At 47.8% G+C, this 14776-nt stretch overlaps 1 protein-coding gene across 1 annotated transcript in view; it reads left to right on the forward strand.

The window, feature by feature from the left end:
- The window catches only part of LOC311322820 (ATPase family AAA domain-containing protein 2-like), a gene marked incomplete at both ends in the record, with an annotated part of 47071 nt that overhangs the window by 14869 nt on the left and 17426 nt on the right, over window positions 1-14776 (forward strand). The window contains 5 exon segments of the mRNA XM_084454938.1: window positions 1811-1885; window positions 2508-2616; window positions 3591-3706; window positions 4000-4174; window positions 5445-5533. Coding sequence (XP_084311064.1) covers window positions 1811-1885; window positions 2508-2616; window positions 3591-3706; window positions 4000-4174; window positions 5445-5533 — 564 coding nt within the window.

The following is a 14776-nucleotide window of genomic DNA, read 5'->3' on the forward strand; positions in this document are numbered from 1 at the left end:
GCGGCAATTGGGGACAAAGGATGACAAAGGATGGTTATTCTGTTGTAGACAGATAGCCTCCTGGAAGCCATTTTGTATGTTAGCACAGCTATGTGAATATTTGGGGGAGGTGATGAATTACAAAAGGAGAGAGAGGACAAAGGTTTAAGGTGTTTGGATGTAAATTCCTGAACACTACACACCAGACTACACACCATACACACCAGACTACACACCATACACACTAGACTACACACCAGACTACACACCATACACACCAAACTACACACCATACACACCAGACTACACACCATACACACCAGACTACACACCAGACTACACACCATACACACCAGACTATACACCAGACTACACACCAGACTACACACCATACACACCAGACTACACATCAGACTACACACCAGACTACACACCATACACACTAGACTACACACCAGACTACACATCATACACACTAGACTACATACCAGACTACACACCATACACACTAGACTACACACCAGACTACACACCATACACACTAGACTACACACCAGACTACACACCATACACACTAGACTACACACCATACACACTAGACTACACACCAGACTACACACCATACACACCAGACTACACACCATACACACTAGACTACACACCAGAATACACACCAGACCACACACCATACACACTAGACTACACACCAGACTACACATCATACACACTAGACTACATACCAGACTACACACCATACACACTAGACTACACACCAGACTACACACCATACACACTAGACTACACACCAGACTACACACCATACACACTAGACTACACACCATACACACTAGACTACACACCAGACTACACACCATACACACCAGACTACACACCATACACACTAGACTACATACCAGACTACACACCATACACACTAGACTACACACCAGAATACACACCAGACCACACACCATACACACTAGACTACACACCAGACTACACACCATACACACTATACTACACACCAGACTACGCACCATACACACCAAACTACACACCATACACACCAGACTACACACCAGACTACACACCAGACCACACACCAGAATACACACCATACACACTAGACTACACACCAGACTACACACTATACACACCAGACTACACACCAGACCACACACCATACACACCATACACACCAGACTACACACTATACACACCAGACTACACACCAGACCACACACCAGACTACACACCAGACCACACACCATACACACCAGACTACACACCAGACTACACACTAGACTACACACCATACACACCAGACTACACACCAGACTACACGGCATACACACCAGACCACACACCATACACACCAAACTACACACCAGACTACACACCGGACTTCACATCATACAGACCAGACTACACACCATACACACCATACACACTAGACTACACACCAGACTACACACCAGACTACACACTACACTGCTGAGTTGTACTGTATTGTACGGTGGCATACTTTAGTTGCAGTAATAGCCAGCGGTTGGAGCCTCAGAAGAGTTGGCTCAGCCCAGAGACTGGGAGGATGTGTTAGTGAAGCTTGAACAGCTCTGCAGGTACATGCCTGTCAGGAGGCTCAGTATTTCTCTCTCTCTCTCTTCCTTTCTCTTTCTCTCTCTCATCAGGGTGGGCTCCATACTCGGCAGGTGAGTCTGGTCTCCTAGCAACGACATGAACACCTCCTAGTTCTATGTGCTGCTGAAGGAGGAGTTAGAGGCTGTCACATGACGCGGGCTGCTCTGGCCTGGTGAACTTTACCTTCCAGAAGGAAACACACGTGGCACAGGCGTGAGGCCAGCTCCTCGGACGAGGATTCTGATGAGGAGGATGCCGAGCAGAGGTAAACTCAGGAACCACATGGTGAATGTGTACTGTACCGTTTTATCTTTGATATATTGTGCAATTAACCTTTTACTATAGGAAGCCTTTTAACTGGCAGGGGGACTGCCAGTGGAAACCAGCATTTTGGCTATAATTGGGTGCATTTACACTTAATCACTAATTGTTCATTAATGCACATTGTCCCTCTTGGTCAAATAAAAATCAACATTAACTTAATTGGTGAACCAAGTGGTCAGTGAATATATCACTGTGTCTTTGTATACACTACATGTAGGAATAAAAAAGTAATTTGAATTGAACTGAACTGTGAAACCAGTCATTACCACTCCTGTGTGTATGTCTATGACATCACCGGCAGTGGTTGATGATGTCACAGTTAGACCCAAGGTTCCGAGTCTGTAGTTCCGATGCCGTCTCCACGGTGATGCATTCTGTGGCAGAAACCAGTAAGGACGTGATGATCTCTGGCTCATGAGCTGCTCTCACAAACAGAATCTGACACAGAACTAATTTCAGTTTGAGGCGCTTAACTCTTCCTCTGCTGCTGAACACTCGGGTGGGGAGGTCAGTTCGGCGTTGAGCTCTACTCAGGACAGGTTGAAAAGGCTTTTTCTCCTCAGCTGCCAGCCTCTCAACCTGCGCACGGAGGGCTCTGAGAGAAGCCGCAGGGACAGGATGAAGATGGGAGGGAGCCTGGCTGACGTCGACCCCATGGACATCGACCAGTCGGTCAGTCCACAACTAGAGTGGAAAACAAATTGTTTGAAATCAAAGCAAAACCAATCAAATCAAATTGTGTTTAATCTACAGGGACTAGTTTATTCAGTCTCTGTATAACATTGTAATGAAATGACCCCCCCTCCCCCTCCATCCACCTACCTCTCCCTCCTCCTCCTCCTCCCTCCTCTCCCTCCTCCTCCTCCCTCCTCTCCCATCCACCTACCTCTCCCTCCTCCTCCTCCTCCTCCTACCTCCTCTCCCATCCATCTACCTCTCCCTCCTCCTCCTCCTCCCTGCTCTCCCATCCACCTACCTCTCCCTCCTCCTCCTCCTCCTCCCTCCTCTCCCATCCACCTACCTCTCCCTCCTCCTCCTCCTCCCTCCTCTCCCATCCACCTACCTCTCCCTCCTCCTCCTCCTCCTCCTACCTCCTCTCCCATCCATCTACCTCTCCCTCCTCCTCCTCCTCCCTCCTCTCCCATCCACCTACCTCTCCCTCCTCCTCCTCCTCCTCCTACCTCCTCTCCCATCCATCTACCTCTCCCTCCTCCTCCTCCTCCCTCCTCTCCCATCCACCTACCTCTCCCTCCTCCTCCCTCCTCCTCCTCTCCCATCCACCTACCTCTCCCTCCTCCTCCTCTCCCATCCACCTACCTCTCCCTCCTCCTCCTCCCTCCTCTCCCATCCACCTACCTCTCCCTTCTCCTCCCTCCTCTCCCATCCACCTACCTCTCCCTCCTCCTCCTCCTCCCTCCTCTCCCATCCACCTACCTCTCCCTCCTCCTCCTCCTCCCTCCTCTCCCATCCACCTACCTCTCCCTCCTCCTCCCTCCTCCTCCTCTCCCATCCATCTACCTCTCCCTCCTCCTCCCTCCTCCTCCTCCTCTCCCATCCACCTACCTCTCCCTCCTCCTCCTCCTCCTCCATCCACCTACCTCTCCTTCCTCCTCCTCCTCCCCCTCCCTCCTCCTCCTCCCTGGCAGGTGTGTTTTGACAGCGTGGGCGGTCTGACCAGTCACATCGCGTCGCTGAAGGAGATGGTGGTCTTCCCCCTGATCTACCCGGAGGTCTTTGACAGGTTCAAGATCCAGCCCCCGAGGTCAGAGGTTAACCGTCGCCGCGGTGACGCCTTAAGACCAGTAACCATATTAATTCTGTCCTTTATGTAGTGTTATGCATTTAACCCTCTTCTGATGTAAAAGTCAGAAGATGCTGAGATTACAAAACAGTAACACACCTGTAAATGTAAATGTGACTCACGGTTATTCATCTAGGGTTCAACATGTCTGCTGTAGTGGTGCTTCATTTATTTGTTGTTCCTAAAGATAGTTTTTGTTCCTCCCTCTCTCCCTCTCTCTCTCTGTCTGTCTCCCTCCCTCCATCCCCCCCCAGGGGCTGTCTGTTCTATGGCCCCCCGGGTACGGGGAAGACCCTGGTGGCCAGGGCGCTGGCGAACGAGTGCAGCCATGGTGACAGGAAGGTGAACTTCTTCATGAGGAAGGGCGCCGACTGCCTCAGCAAGTGGGTGGGCGAGTCGGAGCGCTCGCTGCGCCTGCTGTTCAAACAGGTACGGAACCCTAACCCTAACCCAGCCAGAACACGGTCTGGAGCAGCCGAACCTTAACCCTAACCCAGCCAGAACACGGTCTGGAGCAGCCGAACCTTAACCCTAACCCAGCCAGAACACGGTCTGGAGCAGCCGAACCTTAACCCTAACCCAGCCAGAACACGGTCTGGAGCAGCCGAACCTTAACCCTAACACAGCCAGAACACGGTCTAGAGCAGCCGAACCTTAACCCTAACCCAGCCAGAACACGGTCTGGAGCAGCAGAACCCTAACCCTAACACAGCCAGAACACGGTCTGGAGCAGCCGAACCTTAACCCTAACCCAGCCAGAACACGGTCTGGAGCAGCAGAACCCTAACCCCTAACCCAGCCAGAACACATTCTGGAGTCCGGCCAGGTGAAGTCAAGTCAAGTCACCTTTATTTGTACAGCACATTTACAACAGCTCAGATACAAAATGAAAGTGCAGCAAATTCCAAAATAAATAAAAAAGAGACTAAAATAACTCTCATCGTTTGCTGGAGTCGGCGCGGAGCGCCAGGTGGGCGGGGCTTGCGTTGCTGGGAGCAGCCCCACTGGTTCCGCGTTGTCAGAAAAGAACAGTCAAGCTCAGATAAAGTAACGATTGAAATGATTTGGTGTGTTGGCCTGGATGTGATGATTGGGCCTGGATGTAGCTGTGTTGTCTGAATCCGTATCACTGACTTCAGATACGATATAAAGATAAGATATAACTTTAATGATCCTCAGGAGGGGACATTTGCGTATTACAGCTGCAGAAAGATAGAGAACAGAAGAGGTAGAGAATAATTCTGAGAAGAGACAGGTGCGATGTCCCCGTGGTCTGGTGACAAAGACAGGTGATGTCCCCGTGGTCTGGTGACAGAGACAGGTGATGTCCCCGTGGTCTGGTGACAGAGACAGGTGATGTCCCCGTGGTCTGGTGACAGAGAAAGGTGATGTCCCCGTGGTCTGGTGACAGAGACAGGTGCGATGTCCCCGTGGTCTGGTGACAGAGACAGGTGATGTCCCCGTGGTCTGGTGACAGAGACAGGTGATGTCCCCGTGGTCTGGTGACAAAGACAGGTGATGTCCCCGTGGTCTGGTGACAGAGACAGGTGATGTCCCCGTGGTCTGGTGACAGAGACAGGTGATGTCCCCGTGGTCTGGTGACAGAGACAGGTGATGTCCCCGTGGTCTGGTGACAGAGACAGGTGATGTCCCCGTGGTCTGGTGACAGAGGGCTGGTTGTGTTGTTGTGTAACTGCAGGCGTACCAGATGCGTCCTTCCATCATCTTCTTTGATGAGATCGACGGCCTGGCGCCGGTCCGCTCCAGCCGCCAGGACCAGATCCACAGGTGAGACTTCCTGTCCTCTCTCTCTCTCTCTCTCTCACACACACACGCACACACTCACACAGTTCTGTTATACACACACACACACACACACGCACACTCACACACACACATGCACACACGGGCACACACACACATACACTCACACACACATGCACACACTCACTCACACACACACACACACACATACACACACATACACTCACAGGGCCAGACCTGTCCTCTCTCTCACACTAAGCCAAGATCTTATTGAAAGACGTTTGCAGGACTGTTCAGTGCAGATTCTCGCCTTGGTCACTGAGGTGGGTTTTTGCCCCCTCCTGGACAGGCCGTGACTCCAAAGGTCAAGATCTATTTTGGTGGTGTTATTCGGGTCAGGTTAACGGTGTGATTCACAGTTTGGGCGGACTTGCCCAACATTGCTTCAGAGGACACTATCATTTCCTGTCTTCCGTAAATGGCAACAAGTAGAATGACCAATTGAAATCTGTACTGATAACGACTGACCAATGACCAAACGGCAGACCGTTTGGACATACCTTGTTTAGACTAAAGGAATGTAAATCAGGGCTTATAAGCCAAACATCTATGTGATAAGGCTTTAGCTTTGTGTGAACTAAAACTTTGCTGTATCAACTTGCATGAGAGGCAATAAACCTGGATTAACCTTTTTCTCGTCTGACATCCTCTTTATTTAAGGACCCTAAAAACATTACAGTAAGATAACCTTTCTTTGAATAACTATTTGATCAAGTAAAATTGTGTAAAGAATGTTCCAACATCAAAATGGCGTTGTCGGCAAGGATTGTTAATATTATAAGCTATTATTACAACTGAAAAACTCTGATAGAGGCGCAAAACAAGTATTTTACCTATGCAAACAGCGCGCACAATAACAATGTATAGGAGATCTGCTTTAAATAAGCCAAATCAAGAGTAAAAGTATAAAATGCTTATTCAATCAAAAGAACCTGTTGGAACTGATTAGTTAAAGGTCAATGTATGTTGAACGAGAAAAATGCCAGATTTTAAGCTGTGTGAGAATTTGCATGAGTTTGAAGTGTGAAACAATTGTCACTAATTAACAGGATAACGATGCTTAGAGTATGTATGTTTGAGCACCAACCGCCAGTCAGTGCTATTTCCCAGAAATTCGATAAATTTGGAAATAAGTGAAGTAGGCTAGTATAGATTTTCCTTAGAAGTGAATGAAATACAGACGCATTGTTAAGATCTAAGGGAAAGGACCGACCGCTGGCAGCTGGCCAGGACTGACACAGTCGTTTTCCCTGCGTTGTAATCAAAAACAGAAAAACAAGGGACCCCAGATAGTGACTTCTCGATTGGATGGGTTGATTATAAAACTGCAGATTTTAGGCGCATCACCTTGGCAGAATAGTGGAAATAAAAACGATTCCGCGGGGAAGGAATGTAGAAACGGGGCCTGATTTCAGGGTAGAAGGTCGAGAAGTCATTCGGTCATAATTGTACCGGTACCGTACCTAATTTGATAATTTAACCGCAAACTAACGGATACAAACACCAGACCAGGGAATTCGAAAACAAGTGACATTTGTAGGTTACGCCAGATTCCAGTAAATGAATTGTAGTTGAAAGCGTCAGGAAAAATAAGTCAGAAAAAGAAGAAGTGACAAGTTGCATGACAAAGAAAATAACCTCAATGGAGCACACACACACACGCACGCACACACACCTAAATGTCACACACACACACGCACGCACACACACCTAAATGTCACACACACACACGCATGCACACACACCTAGATGTAACGCATACACATACGGGCGTCTACGCATGAACAAACATACACAAGAGCCCAGACATTCCAGGGAAAAACATTGTAAATACAATCCCAAATATTGCATGCTGAGTAACCGTGTGATGACTAACAAGAAATGGAAAATTGCATAATAACGACGCATGTGTGTTTTAATATGTATAATTACATTTAAAAAATAATAATAATAATAATAATAATAATAATAAAAAGGTACCTGTTAAAAATAAATAATAAATACAAAGGGCAATCTCTCTATAAGAAATTTGCCCTTAAAACAGTAATAGACTTGAAACATAACAATAAAAGACATAATCGGACTGGATAAATAATCTGCCATTTATTATCTGAAAAACAATTACAAGAAATAATGGCATGACAACACCAGAATAAGGAAATCACTGTAAGCCTGATAAAACAATAAGCAATGGGTTTTTTGTCTCCCCAGCCGCCTGGCCTCAGATAAAGAACCCAGAGGGCAAAAAACCACTCTGTAAGTTCTCTCTCTCCCTCTCCCTCTTTTTTCTTTTTTTCTGTCTTTTATCAAGATATCAAAATGCTACGCCTGTGCATTTGTTACACAGTGTTATTGACCCTACACCCAATTCAAGACTAACACCGGCCAGGTTCGAGGATGCAAGCCCCAGCTGATAAGATCCTGGCTCTGCGCCACCCGCTCTTGAGATCAATAATCGAACGCGTGAACCAGAGATGGCATCGAAGGACGAAAGGGACTCCAAACGAATGGCCTGTAACAGGGACTTTCGATATAACCACATGTATAAATATGGAAACTACATTAAAACTTCATAAATTAGGACAAAAGTCTGCAGCCCGACAGGTTAAACGAGACGAAGAGATAGCGGTGATTAATCTTTATAAAAAAGAAGCACGACGCAGACTCGAATTTCATGAAGCCGTAGAAAGCAGAAATGCATCAAAAAGAATAGCTCCCAAGGCGCCTACACTTAAAATAATGGCTCCCGCACCGTATCAAATGCCCATGAAAACGCTGGATACGGAACAATTCACTTTCACTGGTCGTGCAAGCGAATCTTCCGAAACTCACGTTGTAGAAGCGGAGGAGGCGAGCCGCCCGAGAAGCGAGAGGGAAGAGCAGGCGGAGGCGGGAGCATACGCAGGAGTGAGGGAGCAGCTGCGCAAAATCGAGGCCCGGGCTTCAACCGAGGCCCAATTTCGGACTCCAAACGGAGGACGCACGGCTCCCCGAGAAAGACAAAGGCAGGCTTATGAAATTGACACCGACTCCCTGGACCGTGACATGGAGTACGAAATGCAAAAATTGATCTTAGACGACTCTGAGCATTTAAGAACAAGCTCCTGTGTTGAGGGAATAATGACCGGCCAAATGAAATTTACCCCGTATCCCGAGGCTCACCCAGGCTACGCGAAAACCCGGACATATGATCTGATGGAGGGGGGAGCGAGACGAAAAACATTCACTAGAGACATAGGCCTACCCCCTGACTCGCTCTATCCTCAACCCCTCGGCGAGCACCAGGACGGGGCACACGGAGGCGAAAAGCAAGCCCAGTACCCTGTCCTGGTGCGAGGCCAGAACCTGAACTATGTTCCTTGGTCCACCTTAGATCTTGAAGGATTAATAAATCGTATGCCAGCAGTGCAAGAGGGTGCAAATAATTGGGTTCTCGCGTTTGAAGAAGAAACAGTAGGACACCTATTAGCAGTAGGAGACATAAAAGCAATTCTGGGAAAAATACTAGGAGTTCCTTCTATGCAAAATCTGCTCCTAGATACTACGCTGCAGAACTTCACGCTCACGCAAGCTCACGATGGCGATTTATTTAATGCACATCGTCCGTCGGTGTGGGCACGACTAAGGGAAGAATATCCGGTTCGAATTCGGCCAGGGGTGCTAGCCGGAGAGATAATTGGAGACCTTGAAAATCCTACTACATACGTTTACAAAATGCTAAGACAGTGGAAACGCGAGTTAGGTCAGGACCCAGACTGCGACCCGCTGAAACAAGCTCTGTTCAGAGAAGCAATATGCAAAGGGATGCCAGACCCAGCAAAGTCCCGCCTACAAGATGTGGTGGGATTAAGCTCAATGCCATTTCCCCAGTTCTGCGATCACGTGGTCCATGCCGTGGAAAAATATCGCACAGAGATAAAACGTGTGTTAGACCAGGACAAAAATGAGCTGAGAAAACTGACACAACAGCAATTAATTGCCAGCAAAAAACATATTCAGGGACTTGTGTCACCTGTTCAGACCATCGCGCACGAGCCCCCTCCCCCTCAACCTCTCCGGTTGCAAGCTCGGCCCGATTGGGCCCGGAGAGGGGGGTGGAGGGGGGGAATGCCGAGAGGATTTGGGACACAGGGTGGATTCCAAAGAAGGACACAGTCTTCCGGCTCCTTGAGCTGCTGGAACTGTGGAGGTCCCCATTTTAGACGAGAATGCCCTCAGGAAGAAACTGACATGCCACCAATGCAATATAAAAACACATCCGGGCCCGCAAATCCGTGGCGCGGTCCTCAGAGAGGTTACTGAAAAATTCCAGAGAATCCAGAGGGACAAAGCCAGCTGCCCCTAGTCTCACAGGGAGCTGGCGAAGAACCCAGACTGCAGGTTCAATTAGGGGGCAAGGAAATACCTATGCTAGTGGACTCTGGAGCAACATTCACATGCGTAAGGTTTAAAGATGCCTCTCACCTCCCAAGGTCAGGCCAATATGTCAAGACCATTGGATTCTCTGGAAAAACGCAGCTCATACCATCTACTATTCCCGTATCCCTAAAAATTGATAAAAATAAGATACAGTTGCCTGTTTTAATCTCCGAAGAGTCCCCTGTAAACCTATTAGGAAGAGACGCGCTCTGTCAGTTAAACTGTAGGCTTTGGTGCTCTCCTGACGGGGTGTTTTTAGATGAAGGAACTACACAATGTCCAGTATTGTATTCATATACTAAACCAGTAGTATATTGGCTCGGAGACATAAATTGTGAAGTCAATAAAGAAATAACATCCTGGGCGCCGTTTATAAAAGCACAGTTGCCAAATGCCAGAGAACCAGAACTGGATTATCACTGTACCCTGCAATATCACAAACACAGTGTGGAAGAAGAGAATCGAAAATGGCTGGCGGCTCAGCCAACTCGAGTTAATCTTGTAGCTGCTGCAATCATCATCGGTAAACAGGGAGCTGCCTTGAAGGTGGAAAACAGTGACTTTTTAACTAAACAATTTCTTGTTCCACACTCTGCCCCACACATCACAATTATGATAGGCCAGGACTATGAGTCAAAAGACATTGGATATATGACCAAAGAAGCCCAAACGGCTATCTGGGAGCCAACCATCAATCCTCTGATATGGCACAGCAAAGACAAGAATTTCATCAAAGTCATGGTATCATTAAATGTCGATGCCAAGCCTCAAGTGATTAAACTGGACTCCGTTACAATGCAACCAAACTGTGCTTTGGGCTCAGAGGCCCTGAAACTTGAAATGTTGAAACAGGTGCCTGACCAGCTGTGGTCAAAACACGACACGGATGTAGGCCTAATAAAAAATGTCCCCCCGATAGACATTAAATTAAAGAGGGGTTGCAGGCCTCCTTATTTGGCACAATATCCACTAAAACCGGAGGCAGAGAGAGGGATTGAGAAAACCATAGACGGCTTACTGGCCGCAGGTGTGCTAAAAGAAACTAGGTCACCGGCAAATACCCCCATCTGTCCCCTGTTAAAGTCAGATCGTTTGAGATACCGTTTGGTGCATGACCTACGAGCAATTAATGAGGTGGTGGAAGACTTTGTAGCAGAAGTGCCAAATCCGCACACGCTCCTCACAAATGTCCCTCAGTCAGCTGAGTATTTTACAGTGATAGATTTATGCTCGGCCTTTTTCAGTGTACCAATAAGTCAGGAGTCCCAATACCTATTTGCCTTTACATTTAAAAACCGTCAATTAACGTATCAGCGTTGCCCACAGGGGTTTAAGCATTCTCCCCATTTGTTTAATCAAATATTAAAGGAGAGTCTGGCTAATGTCAAAGATCAAGTAACCAGTACTGTTATCATGTATGTGGATGACATTCTGATTTGTTCAGAAACCTTGGAACAATGCCATCAAGACTCTGTAACAGTATTAAGAGAACTGGCTCAGATGGGACACAAAGCCTCACAGAAAAAACTACAGTATTGCCTCCCACAGGTCGAATACCTGGCTAGAATACTAGCAAAAGGAACAAAAAGCATTTCTCCCACGCAGATTGAAGCCGTCTTAAAGGCGCCAAAACCCCAATCTGTCCGACATATGATGGCGTTTTTAGGATTGGCAGGCTATAGTGCAGACTGGATCCCTGACTTCACTGCTATTGTTACTCCCTTAAGAACATTGATCAAGGAAGCGGGCACCACTATTCTCCGCGCGCCACTGAAATGGACAACGGAAGCTGAACTTGCATTTGACATAATTAAGCAGAAACTGAGCCAGGCACCGGCGTTAGCCTGTCCTGATTACACGCTCCCATTTTACTTATTTGTCTCAAACAGATCAGATTACGCAACAGCTGTGCTTGCACAGAGCTCGGGAGTGGGAAAACCTAAACAACCCATTGCTTATTATTCAGTAATGTTATCTCCTGTCGAACAGGGATTTCCCCCGTGCTACAAAGGGCTTGCGGCCGTTTATTTGATGTATGAGAAAGCTAGTGCTATTACGATGGGATACAATATTGAGATACACACACATCATAAGATTGCTAATTTAATAGACAGAGGGAAGTTTGTGTTAACAGCCCCGCGGTTAAAAAACTATTATAATATGTTGCAATATCCTGATGTAACCATCCGTGTGTGTCAGGTAAATAATCTTGCGGACAGTATTCCGTTGCCATGGGAAGGGGAACCCCATGATTGCGAGCTCCAGGTTTCTCAATTTGTAAAACTAAGAACCGATTTACAAGCTAATCCGTTAGAAAGACCAGACAAAATACTCTTTGTAGATGGCTCATGCTATCGTGAGGGGGAGGGGCTACGCGCTGGGTATGCGGTTGTACTGTGGGAACATGACAAGTTTACAGTACTTGAATCTGCTGCCTGTAAACAACCTTGCTCTGCCCAAAAGGCGGAACTAATAGCGCTTACACGAGCATGTATGTTGGGAGAAAAGGAGAGAGTCACTATTTATACGGATAGCGCTTATTCTTTGGGGGTGTGCCATCTTTTTGGATCAATTTGGAAAGCTAGAGGGTTTAAGAAAACAGATGGGTCCCCTATATTACATCACACTGAAGTAATTGCTCTCATAAAAGCTATGATGTTACCTAGCCAGATTGCCATTGTAAAATGTAAAGCACACAGCAAAGACGACTCTTTTGAAACTGTTGGTAATAACGCGGCTGATGAGGCCGCCAAAGCGGCCACTGTAATAACTAATCAAGCTGTGTTAATAACTGCACCTAATCTAACACCCTCTATTCCTGATAGGGACTTGGCCGAACTCCAGGCAGCTGCAGCATACTCTGAACAGACTTTGTGGAGCCAGAGAGGAGCCTGTAGAGATGCAGAAGGAATTTGGAGAAATCATGAGGGCTTAGCAGTCGCTTCCACAAATTTCCTTTCCCTCTTAATATTAGAGAACCATGGGCTGGACCATTGTGGTCGAGAAGAGGTCCAGAGAAAAATTAGAAAAGAGGGCTTTTGGGCTCCTAACTTAAGAATACAGATTGATGCTCTATTGAGTCAGTGTGCTATCTGCTTAACTAACAATGTGAGGCGTGGCATAGCTACACCGGCTGGGTTCGCGCCAACTCCTCAGGGCCCTTTTAAAGTCCTTGAGATGGATTATGCTGACATGATAAAACCAGTAGATGGGAAACGATACCTGTTAGTCATAACTGACAAATTTAGCCGCTGGGTGGAAGCAATCCCAGCCCGAAGGCAGACTGCGGATATAGTGATTAAATTCCTGTGTAGAGAAGTGATTCCTAGATTTGGTATACCCTCACTAATTGGATCAGATAACGGACGGGCGTTTATTGACAAAGTAGCCAGAGGGGTGTTCCAGAAACTGGGAATACGACAAAAAATGGGATGTCTTTACAATCCCAAAGGACAGGGTCTAACAGAACACTATAATTTGATCTTAAAAACAAAAATACAAAAGATTTGTGCTACAACAGGATTAAATTGGGTCGACGCGTTGCCACTCGCCCTAATGGCAGCTAGAACTCAAACTAATCGTATAACCCATTTGACCCCACATGAAATGATGACAGGCAGGGCATTCCCGACCCCTCCCCATCGGCTCCTGCAGAAGGGTCCTCTCTTAGACATTTTGGAACAAGACCTTAAACAGTATGTTCAGCAATTGTCTAAAATCCATAAGGTCATTTTTCTGCAGGAGAAAAGGAGAGAGGAGGAGAGGAGAGCCGAGAGGGCGGAGCCAGAGCCAAGGGTCAAGCCGGGGGACCAGGTCTACGTCAAGGTGTTCAAGCGAAAGTGGAACACCCCGAGACGAGAAGGCCCCTATACGGTGGTTCGATCCACAGACCATGCCCTCCAGGTCGCGGGATCGCCGGCCTGGTACCATGTCAATCACTGCTGCCTGGCTCCTGAAAGTAAAGCAAAAAATGACTCCGCCCCTCCCTGTGAAGGCACTGTTTCTGATGGCGGTCTTTCTGTGGCTGCTGAATCGGGCCGAGACCGAGACAGTTCCGGTCAGGTCGGCCCCAAATCCTCCAGCAGACTGTTGCCGGGGGCTGACGAACTGTCCAACCAACGCGCCAGAGACCCCGAGAATGTCAACCAACGCGCCAGAGACCCTGACAATGTCAACAAACCCGCCAGGGACTCTGACAACCCCACCAGACCCGCCAGGGACTCTGACAACCCCACCAGACCCGCTCGGGACCCTGACACTGACACCCCCGACACCCACCCCCGACCCCAGACTGAGCAAAGACAGGGACGCTCAGACCAAAGCACCTATAAAGGCCCCGAAACGAGAGCACGCGCAAAACGGCTCTCTGATCACCCCGTCTCCATCTCCTTCTACCACAATGAAGACGGGTGTGAATGGAACGCAAAGACCCCAGAAAAAACTGACCCCGACTCAGACGACCCCGCGGCCTTTTATTGGACCGCTGACTTCCCCACCATCGACTATTCGTCCCTCCCAATCCACATGTGACACGCATCACCTTCGCCGAGGAGATAGTGTACCTGACCTTTCTTGCGTATCTGCTGCAGTCGCTGGAGCTATTCCCGAATTGAAAAAAATATGGGGAATAACTGCGGCGGTCAGACGAAGTGGGGAGGGAATTGAGATTTTGTTAGATAAAACCTGGCTGGTGGTATCTAATCATGCATGTTGCCTCACCTCAAACACTGAACAAGTAACATTTCATATGATGTGCTTCAGATCTGTGTGCTCCACAGAGCAGCAGCC

Source organism: Borostomias antarcticus (genome assembly GCF_949987555.1).
Source record: "Borostomias antarcticus genome assembly, chromosome: 21".
Taxonomy (NCBI): Eukaryota; Metazoa; Chordata; class Actinopteri; order Stomiiformes; family Stomiidae; genus Borostomias; species Borostomias antarcticus.